The sequence below is a fragment of the Canis lupus genome, chromosome 8, assembly GCF_048164855.1.
Source record: "Canis lupus baileyi chromosome 8, mCanLup2.hap1, whole genome shotgun sequence".
Classification (NCBI taxonomy): Eukaryota; Metazoa; Chordata; class Mammalia; order Carnivora; family Canidae; genus Canis; species Canis lupus.
Window position 1 is genome coordinate 14,729,449 of NC_132845.1, and position 17,412 is coordinate 14,746,860.

Consider the following 17,412-nt stretch of genomic DNA (forward strand, 5'->3'; position numbering starts at 1 on the left):
ACAGTGAAAATTGTTGTGATTTCATGGAGCAATATTTATGGTATGATGTTGATTCTAAACAACCGAATGCAAAACTGTACTCTTCTTCAGAAGCCTTGAAAAATATTTAGAAGCACTGAACAGACTTAAAATATTATATGCTTTATTATATTTAAGACATATGTCCCTGATTTTTGGTTATAACAATGGCCCTTGAATTTGGAAACATTCTAGAATATTCTGGAAATAATTCTTTCAGAAGTTGTTAAAAAAGAAAGTATATGCATTTAGAAAAGGTGACTTTTAGTTATTTGGAAAACTTACCAGTTCTAGTCTTTATATCTCAGCTCTGATAAGGGCCTTATAATATAGAATAAGATAAAAATAAGTTTATATTGATAAAGAAGGTGTGACCAAACAATGGAATATTACTCAGCCATAAAAAATAATGAAATCTTGCCATTTACCTCAACATACATAGATCTCGAAGGTATAATGCTAAGTGAAATAAGTCAGTCAAAGACAAATACCATATGATTTACTTCATATGTGGAATTTAAGAAACAAAACAAAAAATGAGACAAACAGAAAAACCATTCTTAACTAGAGAACAAATTGGTGGTTACCAGAAGGGAGATGCATAGGAGGATAAATGAACTAGGTGAAGAGGGTTATGTACACTTATGATGATGAGCACTGAATAACATACAGAATTGTTGAATTCTATTAGTTTCCATACCTGAAACTAATATAACACTGTATGTTAATTATATTAGAATTTAAAAAGTTAATTAATTGACTTTTTAAAACCCACAAAAAGAGTATGTGACTAATTTATGCAGAAAGTTCAACTGAAGTTATCTGTATTTAGCAAAATCATTTCATAGATAATGCAAATTAATGCTGTAAATGAGATTCAAGAGCTTTGTTATTTGGAAAAACAGTTTTTGTTTTGTTTTTTTTAAGATTTTATTTATCTATTCATGAGAGACACCTAGAGAGAGGAAGAGACACAGGTAGAGGGAGAAGCAGGCTCCCTGTGGGGTGGCCAGTGTGGGACTTGATTCCTAACCAAGGATCATACCTTGAGCTGAAGGCAGATGCTCAATGGCTGAGCCACCCAGACGTCCCTAGAAAAACAATTTTAAACCAATTATGATTATAGTTTAAAACAGATCTTTTTGTGTCATTTGTGGTGTTCTCCCAAGGATTTATGTTTTGACAACATAAAAATGATTAATACTTTCATGAATTTATTATTAAGATGAATAAATGATTAATATTTATTAAGTCACATAAATGAATAAAGTTTTAGGGATGCCTGGGTGGCTCAGCGGTTGAATGTCTGCCTTTGGCTCAGGGCATGATCCCTGTTTGGGGATCGAGTCCTGCATTGGGCTCCCTGTGAGGAGCCTGCTTCTTTCTGCCTCTGCCTGTGTTTCTGCCTCTCTCCGTCTCTCATGAATAAATAAATAAAATCTTTATAAAAAAAGTTTTTTTAGTCTTACTTGAGTTACTATCCATTTATCTAAATACTTTAACTTACTCATCTAAATTCTTTAATAATATCTTAAGTTTATTAATCAGATTACTCATAATCTCAGTGAAAGAAATTGTGGGGCTAATATGGCATATTCTTTGCCAACCTCATCAGATGTTTTCACAAAATTAGCACAAAGACCTTTATACTAAAAATACTGTGTAATGTGTAAGTATCACTGTAAATGTGTTACCAAGTTTATTACACTCAAAATAATACTCTATATATGTGAGGAGCTTTATAAAGAATTTTCATATACATTCTTATTTATTTTTATAATCAATAATCAACCTGTAAGGAAGGAGAAATAACTTTTACTGGATATTTACGATGTACAAAGCGCATTAAATCCAATATTGCCTGTGTAGGTTTTGTTTTCACTATAAATATACATATGTTTAGATTATGTATTATATTTATATTATATAGTATATGTTTACAATATATATTATATATATATTTATATGTCATATCTCTTGTATATGATACCAAAAACACAAGCTACAAAAGAAAAAAATAAATTGGGGGTACCTGGATGGCTCCTTCGGCTCAGGTCATAATCTCAGGGTCCTGGGATCGAGTCCCTGCTGAGCAGGGAGCCTACCTCTTCCTCCTCCTCTGCAACTTCCCCTGTTAGTATTCTCTTTCTCTGTCTAATAAATAAATAAAATCTTAAAAAAATAAAATAAAAAATTGAAATTCATCAAAATTTTTGTGCTTCAAAAAGCACAATCAAAAAATTGAATAGACAGTCTACAGAATGGAAGAAAATATTTGCAATTCATATATCTGGTTAGAAATTGCTATCCAGAATATGCAAAACTCTTACAACTCAAAAAAAAAATAAATAAACCCAAAACAAACAAAAAACTCTTACAACTCAACAATAAAGAGACAACCCAATGTAAAAATGAGCAAAGATCATCAATAGACATTTTCTTCAAAAAGTATACAAATGGCCAATAAGCCCATGAAAAGATGTTCAACATTAGCTATCAGGGAAATGCAAATCAAAACCACAATGAGACTTAAAATAGCCAAAGCAACAACTTTGACAAAGAAGAACAAAGTTGGAAGACTCACACTTCCTGATCTCAAATTGCAGCTAGAGACAGGTGTACTGACACTGATGGGAAGATAGACATAGAAATCATAGAGTTCAGAAATAAACCCACATGTCTATGGATGATTGATTTTCTATAAGGGTACCAAGACAATTTAATGAAGAAAGACTAGTTTTTCAACAAATGGTACTGGGACATCTGGATACCTGCAAGCAAAAGAATGAAGTTGGACCCTTGCCTCACACTGTATACAAAAATTGACTAGAAATGGAATAAAGACCTAAATATAAGATTTAAAACTATGCAAATTTTAGAAGAAAATATAAACCAATATAAGCATAAGTGTTCATGACCTTGGATTAGATAGTGATTTCCTACATATTATATACAAAGCACAGGCAAATGCAAATCTAGTTCAATTATTTTTTTTTTTTAAATCTAGTTCAATTATGATGGAACACAACTTCCTCCACTAGGATGGCTAATAAAAAAGACAAAATGAGCAAGTATTGGTAAGGATGTGGAGAAACTGGAAGCCTCACACATTGCTGATGGGAATGTAAAAAGACATAGTTGCTTTGGAAAACAATCTAGCAGTTCCTCAAAAGTTACCATACAATCCAGCAATTACACTCCTCAATGTATACCCAAAAGAAACCATGGATCTGTACAAAACTTAAACACAAATGTTCATAGCAGCATTATTTATAATAGTCCATCAACTGATGAATGGATAAACTGGTAGATTCCATATAGTGGAATATTATTTGGCAATACAAAGAAATTATATACTGATATACACTACCACATAGGGACGCCTGGCTGGCTCAGGAGTTGAGCGTCTGACTTTGGCTCAGGGTGTGATCCCAGTTCAGGGATCCCAGTCCCACATCAGGCTAGGCTCCCTGTGAGGAGCCTGCTTCTCCTTCTGTCTCTGCCTCTCTCTGTGCGTCTCCTATGAATAAATAAATAAAATCTTAAATAAAAAATACACTACCACATGCATGAACTTTGAAAATATGCTAAATGAAGGAAGCTAGTCACAAAAAGCTACATATTGTCAGATTGATTCCATTTATATGAAATGTCCAGAGTAGACAAATCTATACAGATAGGAAGTAGATTATTATTGTCTAGGGCTGGTGGAACAAGCTGAGGAGCAATAAGGGTGACCGCCAATCTGTACAAGGTTTCTTCTTGGGTGAAATCGATTGTGATGATGGTTGCACAGCTTTGTGACTATATTAAGAACCACTGAATAGTGTGCTTTCAATGGGTGAATCTTGTGCTATATGAGTTATATTTTAATAAAGTTGTTATGTTAAAAAAAGATGTTGTCAATCTCCAAACTCAGCTCTCACATTATTAGTGTCAATACTAGCAAAGTCATCAAATAACCCTATAAATTATATAATTCTCTAAAATATAAAATGCAAAACAGTTCCATTTCATAAAAATATTAGTTTCAGAGATATTAAAATACAACCATGATCACATTGCTAATGTGGAGCAGGACAAAGTATGGTAGTCCTAAGGCTTCATCTCTTACTTGTACTAAATAAAATGTGAATTTTTTTAAAGCACAATATGTTTTTGGGATATCAGACCACAGAAGGCTTTAACCTCACAATCAGTAGAGAAAAAGAAAGAAGAAAATATTGAAATACCTTTTGATGTACCATCTACATTTCTGCATCTTGATCTCTCCTGGAAACCTCTCATTAAGGTAAGTTACATGCAATTTAGTCCATTCTACTTGCTTACATACACTATATATTTGCATTTACATACTTATATACACATACTCTAGAAGTACAGCAACTCAAACTAACATAGGACTTTATAATTCATGTATTCATTTAACCAATAAATTCTTTCATTAAGAATTATTATGATGCCTGCCAAGGTCAAACCAGAAATCACAATTTTTGTGAACTCAAGATTGATATTTGTTCATGTACAGACAAACCACAACTTACTGGTGGTTTGTATAGTAATTATTCATTGGCATAAGCAGTTGCTTGTAAATCAGCAGGCTCTCAAGATAGCCTGGAAAGCTAATTTTAATCCCTAATATAGGCAAAATTCTGCATATTTTGCACATAGTAGGAAACAGCATTTTGATACCTATAACCAAACAAAACTGAAAGTAGTTAAAAGAGAAATTATTTGTACTTTTATTGAAAGGCAGAGCTTTGAAGAAAAGCAACTTTAAGACGATATGGCTGTGGATGGAATATGTGTGGGAAGTATGAATGGGCTTCTGACACTGATGACTCTTTTTTTTTTTTTTTTAGAATGGCTAGTTCCAATTCCAAACTGAATACTTTTTTTCCTTTATTTTACAAGTATGACTAGAATTACAGTATGATGTATTTGCTATAAATGGAAGAAAGAGCACAGAGGGGTGAGAATATTCCTGAAGTAGCTGGGATTAGAAATTAGAAATTAGAGGATTAGGAATTTCCTGGGGTAGGATTTACTGAGCTGTAAATTGTTTAAAAAGAAACGAACACCCAGCCGCCTTCCTTCCCCAGAAATAAATAAATAAATAAATAAATAAATAAATAAATAAATAAATAGAAACAAACAAACAGAAACTCACCTGGGAATAACTGGAAACATGTGGACAAATATCCTGATGGAGAAACGTGGGGCAGAAGCTATGAGGGAAGAATAGAAAGTGTCACAGCTTCCCATTCTGGTGCAGATCCGGGGCCACTTCTGGAACTCAAGGGCATGCATGTCCCCAAGGAGACTCAGCAGTCAGCCTGCAGATGAAAAGACCCCACACAACTTTCTGGAGCTTTAAGTGAAAGATGTAGAAAAACAGACGAGAGTAGGATTTAGAAATGAGCCCCTGAGCAGGCTCTTTTAGTCACAAGGGTTTAGAAACTGTGGTTTAGGCACTGTCTGTGGGGAAAAGCAACCATCAATCCAAGGGAGAATGGGAAAGGGACAAGGGGAGGGAGGTGGAGAACAGCCATCTGGGGGTGGGAGGAAAAAGCAAGAATAAATCACCCACAGAATATATGGAAATAATCTTTCTTATATGTTCTCCCAAAAGATAAGGCTGTCTAAGGGAGAAACAAGTTTAGACCACTGCCCAACCAAGCTCAGCCTGAATGAAGACAGTCTTTGCAAATCACAAGGTAACTGCCTTTGCTTATTAAGATGGCATATAGTAGTTTAAATATTAGTGATTGGTTAGGTCCAGAGTAAGTTCTTTTCTAAGATAGTCTGATTTGTAAAAACAGTACAGAAAACCAAACCCTCCAATATGGAAATTTATAATGGCTACAACCACAGGAGCACCTGGGTGACTCAATGGGTTAAACATCCGTCTCTTGATTTCAGCTCAGGTCATGATCTCAGGGTTGTGAGGTGGAGCCCTGCTTCAGGCTCCACGCTGGGAATGGAGTCTGCTTAAAATTCTTTTTCTCTCTCAAAACAAAAACAAAACCAAAACGTATAGCCAACACATTAAAACTGCCTATACATACACAAAGATTTGATGATGGAATTCAGTTTAGTTTCATAAACATGTATCAAGTATATTTTTGAGAACTCAATATATTAAAAAAGTTTTTACAAAGCTGTCTTAATAAATCCATATATGCTCAAAGAATAATTCTATAGAATGGACATATCTTGAGTCTAGCAAAGTAAGTCATGAGTGTTAGAAATGAATTGCCCATTTTTAGTCAGAATATAATAGAAAATGAGTATTTGTACAACACCATGATAAAACAGAGTGGAGAAATAACAATTGCTTTTTAAATCTATCTCAACTCAACCCCTACACCTTTGTTGAAGTAATTGAATGGCATATATATAAAACTATTAAAATAGTTAATATTTTAAATATTAATTAAAATCTTTATTAAAATAAAGATGTGCACGAATATCCCACCCCAAGAGCAATGCGTAATGAAAATGTACAAGTATCACTAGATACTGAAATACTTTCCAAATATTTGCTTTGTCAAATGGATTTCCATTTATAAATTGTTGAGTGTTCAGTTAAATGATAGAATATCTCGGAAAAACGTAATATGTATCTAATACCCTGCTTGGGCAAAACTTGCTTTGAAGTGTGTCTCATAGATACAACCCAAGACCCCATATTAAAAAAAAAAAAAAAAAAGAATCACTAAATTTTTAATGACCCTTTCTAAGCAGTATTAAAACATTGCATGTTTTATGTGTTTGGGCCTACTTCATTCCAGAAGGAAGTAAGTTCTCTCCTCTACTTCTTTTGTATTCAACTGTCAGCTATAATTCATTGAATTCCTGTCATGAATTAGGTACTGTGCTAGCTAATACTGCACATGCTTTCATTCATTTACCAAGTATTTATAAAGTGTTTATTTTATGCTAGGCCCTGGGAGTGTAATGATGAGTAAAATAGATGATCATGACAATCCTGCAAGCTGGGAATTTTTGTTACATTTTATGATTAAGGAAACCAAGACTGAGAGAGGTTAATGTAACTTGTAAAGAGTAACTCATTAAATGCCCTACTCTTATTTTTTAAATTAATGGAAAAAAGATGCTCATGAGGATGTTACTGTCTTTATCCAGTCGATAGTAAGGATATCATATCTTTTAAAAGTGTGGCTTTTTCCATATTCACTTTTAAGTTTATTGAGGTATAACTGACATATGATAAAACATAATACTGTTTTCAGCACAGCCCTATTACATATACATACACATATACATGGCTTTGTATGTACATAAGCTTTTATTTGCTTGGATAAATACCTAGGAATGGGATAATTAGATCATATGGCAGGTGTATGTTTAAGAAATTGCCAAAGCACTTGATGGGATGAGCACTTGGTGTTATGCTATATGTTGGCAAATTGAACGCCAATAAAAAAAAAAAAAGAAAAGAAAAGAAATCGCCAAAGTGTTTTACAAAGTGGTTATACCATTTTACATTCCAACAAGCAGTGTAGGAGAGTTCTAATTTTTCCACATCCTCATGAACAGATGGTATGGCTGGTCTTTTCAACTTAACCATTCTAAAACAGGTGTGGTGATATCTCATTTACATTTACCTAATGACTAAAGATGTTGAGCATATTTGCATGCATTTTTTGCCATATATATCTTTTTTTGTGAAATGTCCATATCTTTTACCCATATTTTACTTCCATTGTTTTCTTATAATTGAGTTTTCAGAGCTCTTAACAAATTCTGCATACTAGTCCTTTATCAGATATGTGACTTGCAAATATTTTCTCCCAGTCTGTGATTTACATTCTGTTAAAATATTAAGTGTTATTCTCCTAACCCTGCCTTTTGAAAAGCAGACGTTTTCAATTTTTGAGTATCAGTTTGTTCTTTCGTGGGTCACAATTTTGGTTTTGAATTTAACCGAAGGTTGGGATTTTTTTTTCTAGGAGTTTTATAGTTTTATAATTAAGTTTATGATCTTTATTGAGATGTTTTTTCCTATGCACAAATTATGGATCAGAGTTCATTTGTGTGTGATATTCCAGCAGCAGTTGTTGAAAATACTATCCTTTCTCCACCAGATTGCTTTTGTACCTTTGTCAAAAATCACTTGTCCAAGTATGTGTGAGTCCATTTCTGAACTCAATTTTGTTCTATTGATCTACGTGTCTGTCTTTCCACCAATAGCACAGCATCTTGATTACTGTAGCTTTGTAATTAGTCTTGAAATCGGTGCTAGTCCTCCAACTTTTTTCTTTTTTAAAGTGGTTTTTGACCATTCTAGGTTTTTTGTTTTCCCATATGAAATATTTTAATAGTTTGTTTTTTTTTTTTTTTTTATGATAGGCACACAGTGAGAGAGAGAGGTAGAGACACAGGCAGAGGGAGAAGCAGGCTCCATGCACCGGGAGCCCGAAGTGGGATTCGATCCCGGGTCTCCAGGATCGTGCCCTGGGCCAAAGGCAGGCGCCAAACCGCTGCGCCACCCAGGGATCCCTGAATTTTGTATTTTGTCTTGCATAAGCCTGCTCTGACTTTGATTGGAATTGTGTTCAATCTGTAAATCAGTACTCTAAGAATTTGGTGTCTGCAATATAGTCTTTCAACTCATTAGTACATCTCCTCATCAACTGAGGTCATTAATTTCTCAGTGATGTTTTATAGTTTTTAGTGTAAAGGTCTTTCACTTCTTTTGACATATTTGTCTCTAGGTCTTTCACATTTTTTTGGTGCTCTAGTAAATGGTACTTGCACATTTTTAATTTGTTCGTTACCAGTGTATAAAGAGAATTGATTCTTTGTATTGATTTTGTATCCTGCAATCTTCCTAAAATCACATTATAGTGGCTTATTTGTAGATTGATTTGGGTTTTCTATGAGAGATGATAATGTCCTTTGGGTTCTCTATGTAGATAATAATGTCATCTGTAAATAAGGACAGTTTTACTTCTTTTCTGATCTATATGATTTTTTTTTAGCTGATTACATTGGCTAGAACCCTCAGGATGTCAAAGTGATTAGAGAGCATTCTTGCTTTATTCCAGATCTTAGGGAGAAAGCATTTAGTCTTTAACCCATTAAGTATGATGTTAGCTGTTGAGTTTTCACAGAATCCTTTATCAGGTTGAAGAAGTTCCTTTTTTTTTTTTTTAAGATTTTATTATTTATTCATGAGAGACACACAGAGAGAGGCAGAGACATAGGCAAAGGGAGAAGCAGGCTCCCTGTGGCAAGCCCGATGCGGGACTTGATCCCAGGACCCCAGGATCACGACCTGAGCCAAAGGCAGACGCTCAACCACTGAGCCACCCAGGTGCCCTCAAGAAGTTCCCTTTTATACACCCATTAATATTGGATTTTGTCAAAAGATTTTTCTGCATTTTTGGAGATAATCATATGCTTTTTTTCTTTTTAAACTTATAAATTTGGTGAATTACTTTGATTAATATCTGAATGTTAAAGTAGCCCTGCATTCCTGAGATAAACTCCACTTGATTGTGATTTAGTAATTGTAATCCCTTAATTTTTTTTAAAGAACAATTTTTATCTCTATACTTATATCTGCATTTATTCCAAACACATATTAAAATCTTGCAAAGTACTAGGCCTCTGAGGATACAGCTATGAAAAGATAATTCCCTGCTCCTGTGGAGCTTACCTTTTAGTATGATAGGTATATATCTATATCCACTTAAGGAAGGACCTATCTAAAATGAATCTTGAAGCATGACTCAAATGTCATCAAACAAGAATACTCCCCATCAAATGAATGTTCTCTTTCCAGATGAAGTCATTTTGTGAATCTTTCTTGGAGAAAGGTATATTTGGCTAAATCGGTTCATAAAGAGAATGGATAGATTACTTTTTAGATTCTCAGCTGTGACTGTAGTTGACCATGTCCCTTTACGTGTGTTCAGAAGTGTTTGTTGCAGGCAGTATCGTGAGTCCTGGAGAAAATTCAATTTCAGTTAGTAATCTCAAAGGATCTTGCTAACACATGCCTCTCATAATTAAAGGCAGTTACTTTGGTCATGACCTGCCTCTTGTGTAGATGGCCAACTCTTAGAACTTTATTTGAGATCTCATTACGATATTTTGCATCTCCTTAGGACACACTGCCAGCCATCCACTTACTCTCGCCAGACTTGAACCTATTGACTAGAATACACTCATATGCTTCTTGACCACATTTTGTGTATTGACCCTATGCTTAGTTCTCCTTCGACCTTCCATCAAGAATCCAAGTTCACACTGTTCCACCACCACTTGCTCTTAAGAATGCTCTCCAGCCCACTGTCTGGTGCTGTGTTGCCACCTAGTGGCTATAGGCCGCGTGGCTTTCACCTGCCACCTTAGATCTGCAATACTCCATGCCCTGCTGAGAGTGCTCACTTTCGAAATGTCCTTTTTGTTTACTCTGCTGAGGGAGACTTTGCTCTAAATGTTTTTGGAATTCCTATTTTGGAATTGCTTCAGACCCTTGGTTAAATTCTTCTGAGCACTGCGGCATAGTAGTTAAGGATGTGGATTCTGGAGTTTGGGTTTAAATCCCAAGGCCACCGTTTATTATTTGACCAGGTCAAATTACTATACCTCTCTGTGCCTTCCTCTTTTTTCTTTTTGTTTTTAATAAACCTGTTTGGAAAGAGAGAGGTGAAGATAAGGTAAGTAAATAATGAAGGTAACTACCTCATGGAAAACTGTGAAGATAAAATGAGTTTATATATATACAGCTTGAAGAACAGCTCTTTGTCAACTCACAATAAATGTAAGCCACCTTATGTGAGAAGTTGGGCAAGCTACTTAATCTCTCTGAGTCTCCTTTATCATCCTGGAAGGAGAATTAGTGAGGAGTTACTGTGAGGATTGAGTGAAAGGGTGCATGTGGAGCATACAGTTCAGTACCTGGCATGTAGTCAAGCAGTAAGCACTCAGTAAGTGTTAGCTCCTATTATTATGTAACTCAGGCCCTTGAGATGGAAATCATGAATGAAAAATTCATGAGGATGAGGCTGAATTTAATAAATATGCCAGTTATTCCAGTCAAGTCTGAATAAACACAGTAGACAATCACATTTTTCTCTGGCCTCATTCTCTTTAACTCCACCACATTAAACACTACCAACTAAGCCCCTTTTCTCAGAGCTCCTGCCTTGGCTTTTGTGGTTTTCCTGATACTTCTTCAGTTTCTCTCCTTGGTCTTTCCTGCTGCCCTCTTATCATGGATGTATCTCAAACTCTTACCTCAGCAGTGTGCTTTCCTTATTACCCCTTTCAGTAACTTGGTCCACTCTTACTCTGCTGAGAATGCTCCACCTTGCCTCTATCTCCTGGGTTTGAACCCAATCTCTTCCCTCAATGTCAGTGTGTCCAGAACAGAGCTTGAGTCATCTCTGTCTCTCTCCTCAGGTCCCTACATCCAGTCCCTCACTTAGGATAACTATGTCTTCCTTTACAGTGCATCTCATATTTGCCTCTTCCTTTGCATTACCAGGACTGACCCCTGGATCAGGCTCATGGCTCCCCTTATTAGACCAGAGGGCTCTAAACTTTTCCATCTTGTACCCATCAGGAAACATTTTTGAGCACACATTCCAAATGAGCGTGTATTTATCTATAAATTATATATGTGTTCTACTCTACTAATATTAATATATTAATGTATATTATTTAAAAAGAGAAAATAGACATTGAAATGAGAGTGAAGAATTTGACATAAATATTTTAATATTTTTATATATTAAATGAATACAAAAGGCCTTTTTGCTCTTGTTAAATATATTATAAATAATACCTTTTAGTAAGAACAATGAGATTAAATATACCTAGTTATTTCTTGAAATGTTGACTGATAGTTTGTAATAGAGCTATTTAAAAGTCTGGCTTCGGGGATCCCTGGGTGGCTCAGCAGTTTAGCCCCTGCTTTTGGCCCAGGGCGTGATCCTGGAGCCCCTAGGATTGTCCAAAGCATGTATATCTCTAATAAAGGTAGCATTAGTTGATTGTACCAATGAAATCATAGTTGTTTTTTACTTTTGTCCAGAATTATGCTATGTTTTTAAAAATAGAATGTATATTTTTAGTACAGCTGAGATATTTTTCTATTTTAGTTTTCATTTAATTTTCTATTTCATTTTCATTTAGTTTTCATTTAATGTTTGCTGGTTGGTTTGTTTTTTTTAAGATTTTATTTATTTATTCATGAGAGACACACAGAGAGAGAGAGAGAGAGAGAGAGAGGCAGAGACACAGGCAGAGGGAGAAGCAGTCTCCATGCAGGGAGCCCGATGCAGGACTCAATCCTGGGTCTCCAGGTTCACGCCCTGGGCTGAAGGCGGTGCTAAACCGCTGAGCCACCCAAACTGCCCATTGCTGGTAATTTTTTATGTTCATTTGTTTGTTTTCCCGTGGGTGATATAACCTAGATGATGATATATTGAAATGTGGTGAGTAGGGTTAGATGAGCGTATATTTCTCTATCTTTCCCAGAAATTTATCACATTTTTTATAACTAATAAGTGACCTAGGAACATGCCCAAGATAATATCTTTAAGAGAACAGAAAAGCAGGATACAAAGCTAAATTACCTAATTGAGGGCACCTGGGTGGCTCAGTTGGTTAAGTATCTGTCTTTGGCTCAGGTCATGTTCTCTGTGTCCTAGAATCGAGTCCCATGTCAGGCTCTCTGCTCAGGGGGGAGTCTGCTTCTCACTCTCCCTCTATACTCTCCCCCTCTCTCTTTCTCTCAAATAAATGAAATCTTTTTTTAAAAATGGAGCCTCTGAAAGTAGGTAGAGGGGTCTTCCCTCTTCCCACCAGGAAACACTTTAATCACAGCAATGAAGATTTTGATCAGTTTTACATGCAAGGGTTCCTGCATATGCTTTGGTTTGAAAGAGTGTTCTAGCTGCTAAATTAGAAGTTTAAAGATGTTTATACTTATGCCTGCCACACTGGAGAGAGAATAGGGCAGAGGTATGTAGCAAGGGACAAAAAATATAAACTAACCGTATTTTAAAATGTCTTTTACTGTAAATATGTTTTTCTTCTATTCATACTCCTCTGAAAGACAAAGTATTATTAGCCCAGAGCAAAACAGTGAAGGCAGGAGAGATGAACCCGTACTACAATCTGGAAGGTGGGTTGGCCAATCATCTCAAGCCAATAGAGGACTTCTGCACAAAATTCTTTGTGGGAACAGAGGTGAGTCAGAATTATCTGCTCTTTTATATATACGTTATATATATATGAATATATATAGTCTTCATTATATATATATTCTTAATTTCAGTTTTATTGAAACATAATTGACATAGAAAATTGTAAGATATTTAAGTGTACATCGTGGTGATTTCATGTATGTATACATTGTGAAAGGCTTCCCTTCATCTAATTAATTAACACATCCATCACCTCACACGTTTATCTTTGTGCCTGTGTGTATGATAACATTTAAGTCATACTCGCTTAGCAAATTTCAATTATGCAATATGGTGTTATACTGTAGTCACCATGTTTTATATCATATCCTCAGAACTCTGTACCTTCCCCTAGCCTTTTCCTATTTCTGCTCCCCCACACCCCCATCCTGGCAAGCACTTTTCTATTCTGATTCATTACAACCTCTACTGTACATTTGCCTTATTAAGGTTCATAATATTTATACCACTCCCATATTTTAGTATACTTGTTTGCATTGAATTTTTTAATAGATTCATATTCATATTCAAAATATTCCTGATGAATGTGAAAAAAATCTATAAAATTCAGTATGACCCTCTTTACTAATGATTTATTGACCAACCTAAAAATATTTATTGAACACCTATACCATATAGAAGAAACCTTGCTAAGTATTATAGATCTACTAAGAAAATATATTGCTTTGGTAGCTAGCAAAATGTAGCAGGAGAGACAGTGCAAAACTCACTCAATTCAAAAGTAACAACTGGATATAATAATAATGGCTGTCGGGGATCCCTGGGTGGCGTAGCAGTTTGGCGCCTGCCTTTGGCCCAGGGCGTGATCCTGGAGACCTGGGATCAAATCCCACGTCGGGCTCCCGGTGCATGGAGCCTGCTTCTCCCTCTGCCTGTGTCTCTGCCTCTCTCTCTCTCTGTGTGACTATCATAAATAAATTTAAAAAAAATTAAAAAAATAATAATAATAATGGCTGTCATTTTTTGGCACCAACTATAATAACCAAAGTGAGCTTCCATTTATTCAACATTTTCTATATAGTAGGGTCTATGCCAGTATTTGTTCCAAATTATATCTCATCTAATCCTAATAATCTTGTAGGGATTAAATTTCGCTTTGCCAATGAAGAAATAAGACTCAGAACTATATCTATGGTCATATAGAAACAGAAATGTCCTTTTCATTCATGACTCGATTTCCCTGAAATAAAGGGTTTACCCTCCAAGCCATGCCACCATGGGAAGACATCATAGCTTGGTCTCACCGGAATGCATTCTGCACTGACACTTTAGTATTATGAGGGTATTAGTTGATTACAGCAGTTCTCAAGAGCATACTGCCCACCAGGCACAGCACTAGGTCTTAGATCAGACATGAATCAACAGCACAGTCCCTGTTCTCAGGGCACCCTCTGCCTAGTTAAGGAGCAGAAACATTAACAACATTATCCATGTCAGTGCCCATCCAGAAGCCACAGGGATGAGAGAGGGGAGGTTGGGGGGAGGCAGACTGTTAGTTGGCTGGACTTTGGAGGTTGAGGAAGCATCTGAAAGATCAGAGTACAATTCCCAGCAGAAGTAACAGCCTGAACAATGCTTTGGAATTACAGAAGCCTGGGATTTGTCTACAGATAGTGGAATCATTGGCAAGAGGGGATGCTATACCTTGACTGCTAGGTTGGGATCCAACCAAAGAGCCTTTTCTGCCACATTAGGGAAATTGAATTACATTTGGTAGACAATGAGGCATTTACCAAACAGATACTTGTTTTATAACTTGGGCTTTCAATTTTTTATAACTTGGGCTTCTAATATTTTTTTAATTTTGGAAAAATACAAGTTCCACCTTAACAAATTTGAAGTGTATAATTCAGTGCTATTAGACACATTTCATATGGTTGAGCAACACTCACAGCCATTTCTCTCTAGATATCTCCAAACTGAAATTCTGTAGCCATTAAAACAATAATTCACCGTTCCCTCCAGCCCCCAGCCCATGGCAACCATTCTACTCTCTGTCTCTCTGAATTTGACTGCTCTAGGTCCCTTATGTAAGTAGAATCATGTAATATTTGTTTCTTTGACACAAGTTTTGAAAGCAGGGGGTGACAGCTTTAGAAAGATGAATGATCATAAGATCTTAAAACAGAAATTAAAGTATGACACCCTGTGCCTAAACTCTTCAGTGACAACTCAGTCAAATGTGAATAAAATCGAAACTCTTTACTCAGTCAAATGTGAATAAAATAGAAACTCTTTACACTGTGGCCTACAAGATTCTGCATGTTTTATATTTGGCTATGTTATATATTTAATTTGGCTGTTTTATATCTCTACACCCCCATCTGTACCAATCTCCTTCTCTCCCTCCAGTTGCTCTGATTTTTCTCTTCTTTTTCTACACCAAACTCTTTCCTGCCTTTCGAGCTTTTACCCTCCTTAGAATTAACTTCATCTATCATTCAGCAGCTATTTATTGAGCATTTACCCTATGCCAGACACTGTTCTTGGTCCAGGGAATATAGCAGTGAACAAACAGACAAAATTCCCCACCCTCATGGGCTGACATTCCAGTGGAATGCTCTTCTACCAACACTTGACATGGCTGCTCCATCGAGAGAGAATAAGGGAGACTGCTCTGGGATCTAGATTGGCTAGTGCAGGACTGAGGCAGGAGACAGTGGAGCCAGAAAGGCAGACAGGCTAGACAAGCAGTGATTTTAAGTGGGTCAACCCTGAGATGAAGAGGGCGTGAGCAGTGGGGCCAGGAATGTCAACACAGGGGAGAAGAGTCGAGTTCTCTGCACCAGGTAACTGGATGGAAAAGGACGTGAAAGTTCCCAGCCAGCTGGCTACAGATAGAATGGGCACTCAGCATGTATTTATTAACCTGGTTCAAGCTTCTCCTCTTTGACTTGGCTCTGTTAAGTGTTCCATGTATCAGTTGTGAGACCAAGGAGATATTAATGACTCTTACAGGACTCTGGCAAGGGCTGGCTCACGTACAGAAAGGTCCTAACCACAGCAGCAAATGCTGTGCTCAGGCAGTGGTGAGGGGGGTGAGGTGCCACAGGCCACAGGAGAGGTGTGCGCACACTGGCCGCGGGCCGGCCTGTCTGCTCCCTCAGACTCTGGACACCACAAGTGGAGGGAGGGCTCGTCTTCTGATGCTGAACTGCGAACACCAAACACAGTCCTTGTCTGTTATGTGAATTAATGGATAAAAGCACAGATGAGTGAATGAGCGCCACCACCCCCCCCCTCCAGTGAGCTCATCCTTCACTTTGCATAGCAAATGCTTTCTCCTGTCCTTTCTTCTACACATCTCAAGCCGTCCTTCAGTTCCTCTCAACAACTCTTTTTATACATCCTTCTCTGGGTTTTCCTTTTACTACCCAGAGAGAAAAACATTGGAATTAGGAGACTGCATCTGGGCGACCCTGAGTCACTAAACCTTTCCGAGTCTCCAGGTTCCTTCAGACTAAAGATTTTCTCGAAACCTCTCCCACCTCCGCTATTCACAGGCTCTGCGTCTTTTCCCTTTGGCTGCTGTTTCTGCCTCTGTATTACACCAGGTCCCTCTGCCTTCCCCCCTCCTTAAAATGGCCATAAGCAGAGCAGAAATATATATTATTAGCTATATTATTTAAATGGAACTTTGTTTCCTGTCCTCAACTTTAAAGATAATGGTGCCATATTATCAATTTACATTCCCCCTTTCCCTCTTACTCCACAAATATTTTTAACTACTGACTTTGTATCATACTGAGGACAAATCACTGAAGAAGTCAGACCAGATCCCTTCTTGGAGCTTTTGGTCTGTTGGGACAGTTCCCCTATTAATAAAAACTTGAGAAACCCAGAAGTGAGAACTTGTGTCCATAGATTATTTTCATAAATGCTTGTGTTTTCCATAGCATTCTGTGGAGATAAAAATTTGGTAAGTTCATTTTTTGTTGCCGTTTAATATAAAAATTAAGTAATTGTTTTTTTTAATAAATTAATTTTAAGTAATTGTTTTGAGCCTCCCCACCCCCCTAACCATATCAAGTTATCACTGCATTGAGTTAACCTGTCACTTTGGGCTTGTGTGAGGCACAGTCAGCTTTAGTACATGCACATGAGGTCTTTATTCCCTTAAGACGTCGCTGTACTCATCAGAAAC

At 36.6% G+C, this 17,412-nt stretch overlaps 1 protein-coding gene across 8 annotated transcripts in view; it reads left to right on the plus strand.

Annotated features, from left to right (window-relative positions):
• DNAI3 (dynein axonemal intermediate chain 3) overlaps positions 1-17,412 on the plus strand; it is an 80,038-nt gene that overhangs the window by 38,998 nt on the left and 23,628 nt on the right. For all 8 annotated transcript variants that reach the window (XM_072834306.1, XM_072834309.1, XM_072834305.1 and 5 more), the window contains 3 exons: positions 4,165-4,309; positions 5,651-5,735; positions 13,118-13,251. In XM_072834306.1, the coding sequence (XP_072690407.1) occupies positions 4,165-4,309; positions 5,651-5,735; positions 13,118-13,251 (364 nt within the window). The remainder of the gene's footprint in view (positions 1-4,164; positions 4,310-5,650; positions 5,736-13,117; positions 13,252-17,412) is intronic.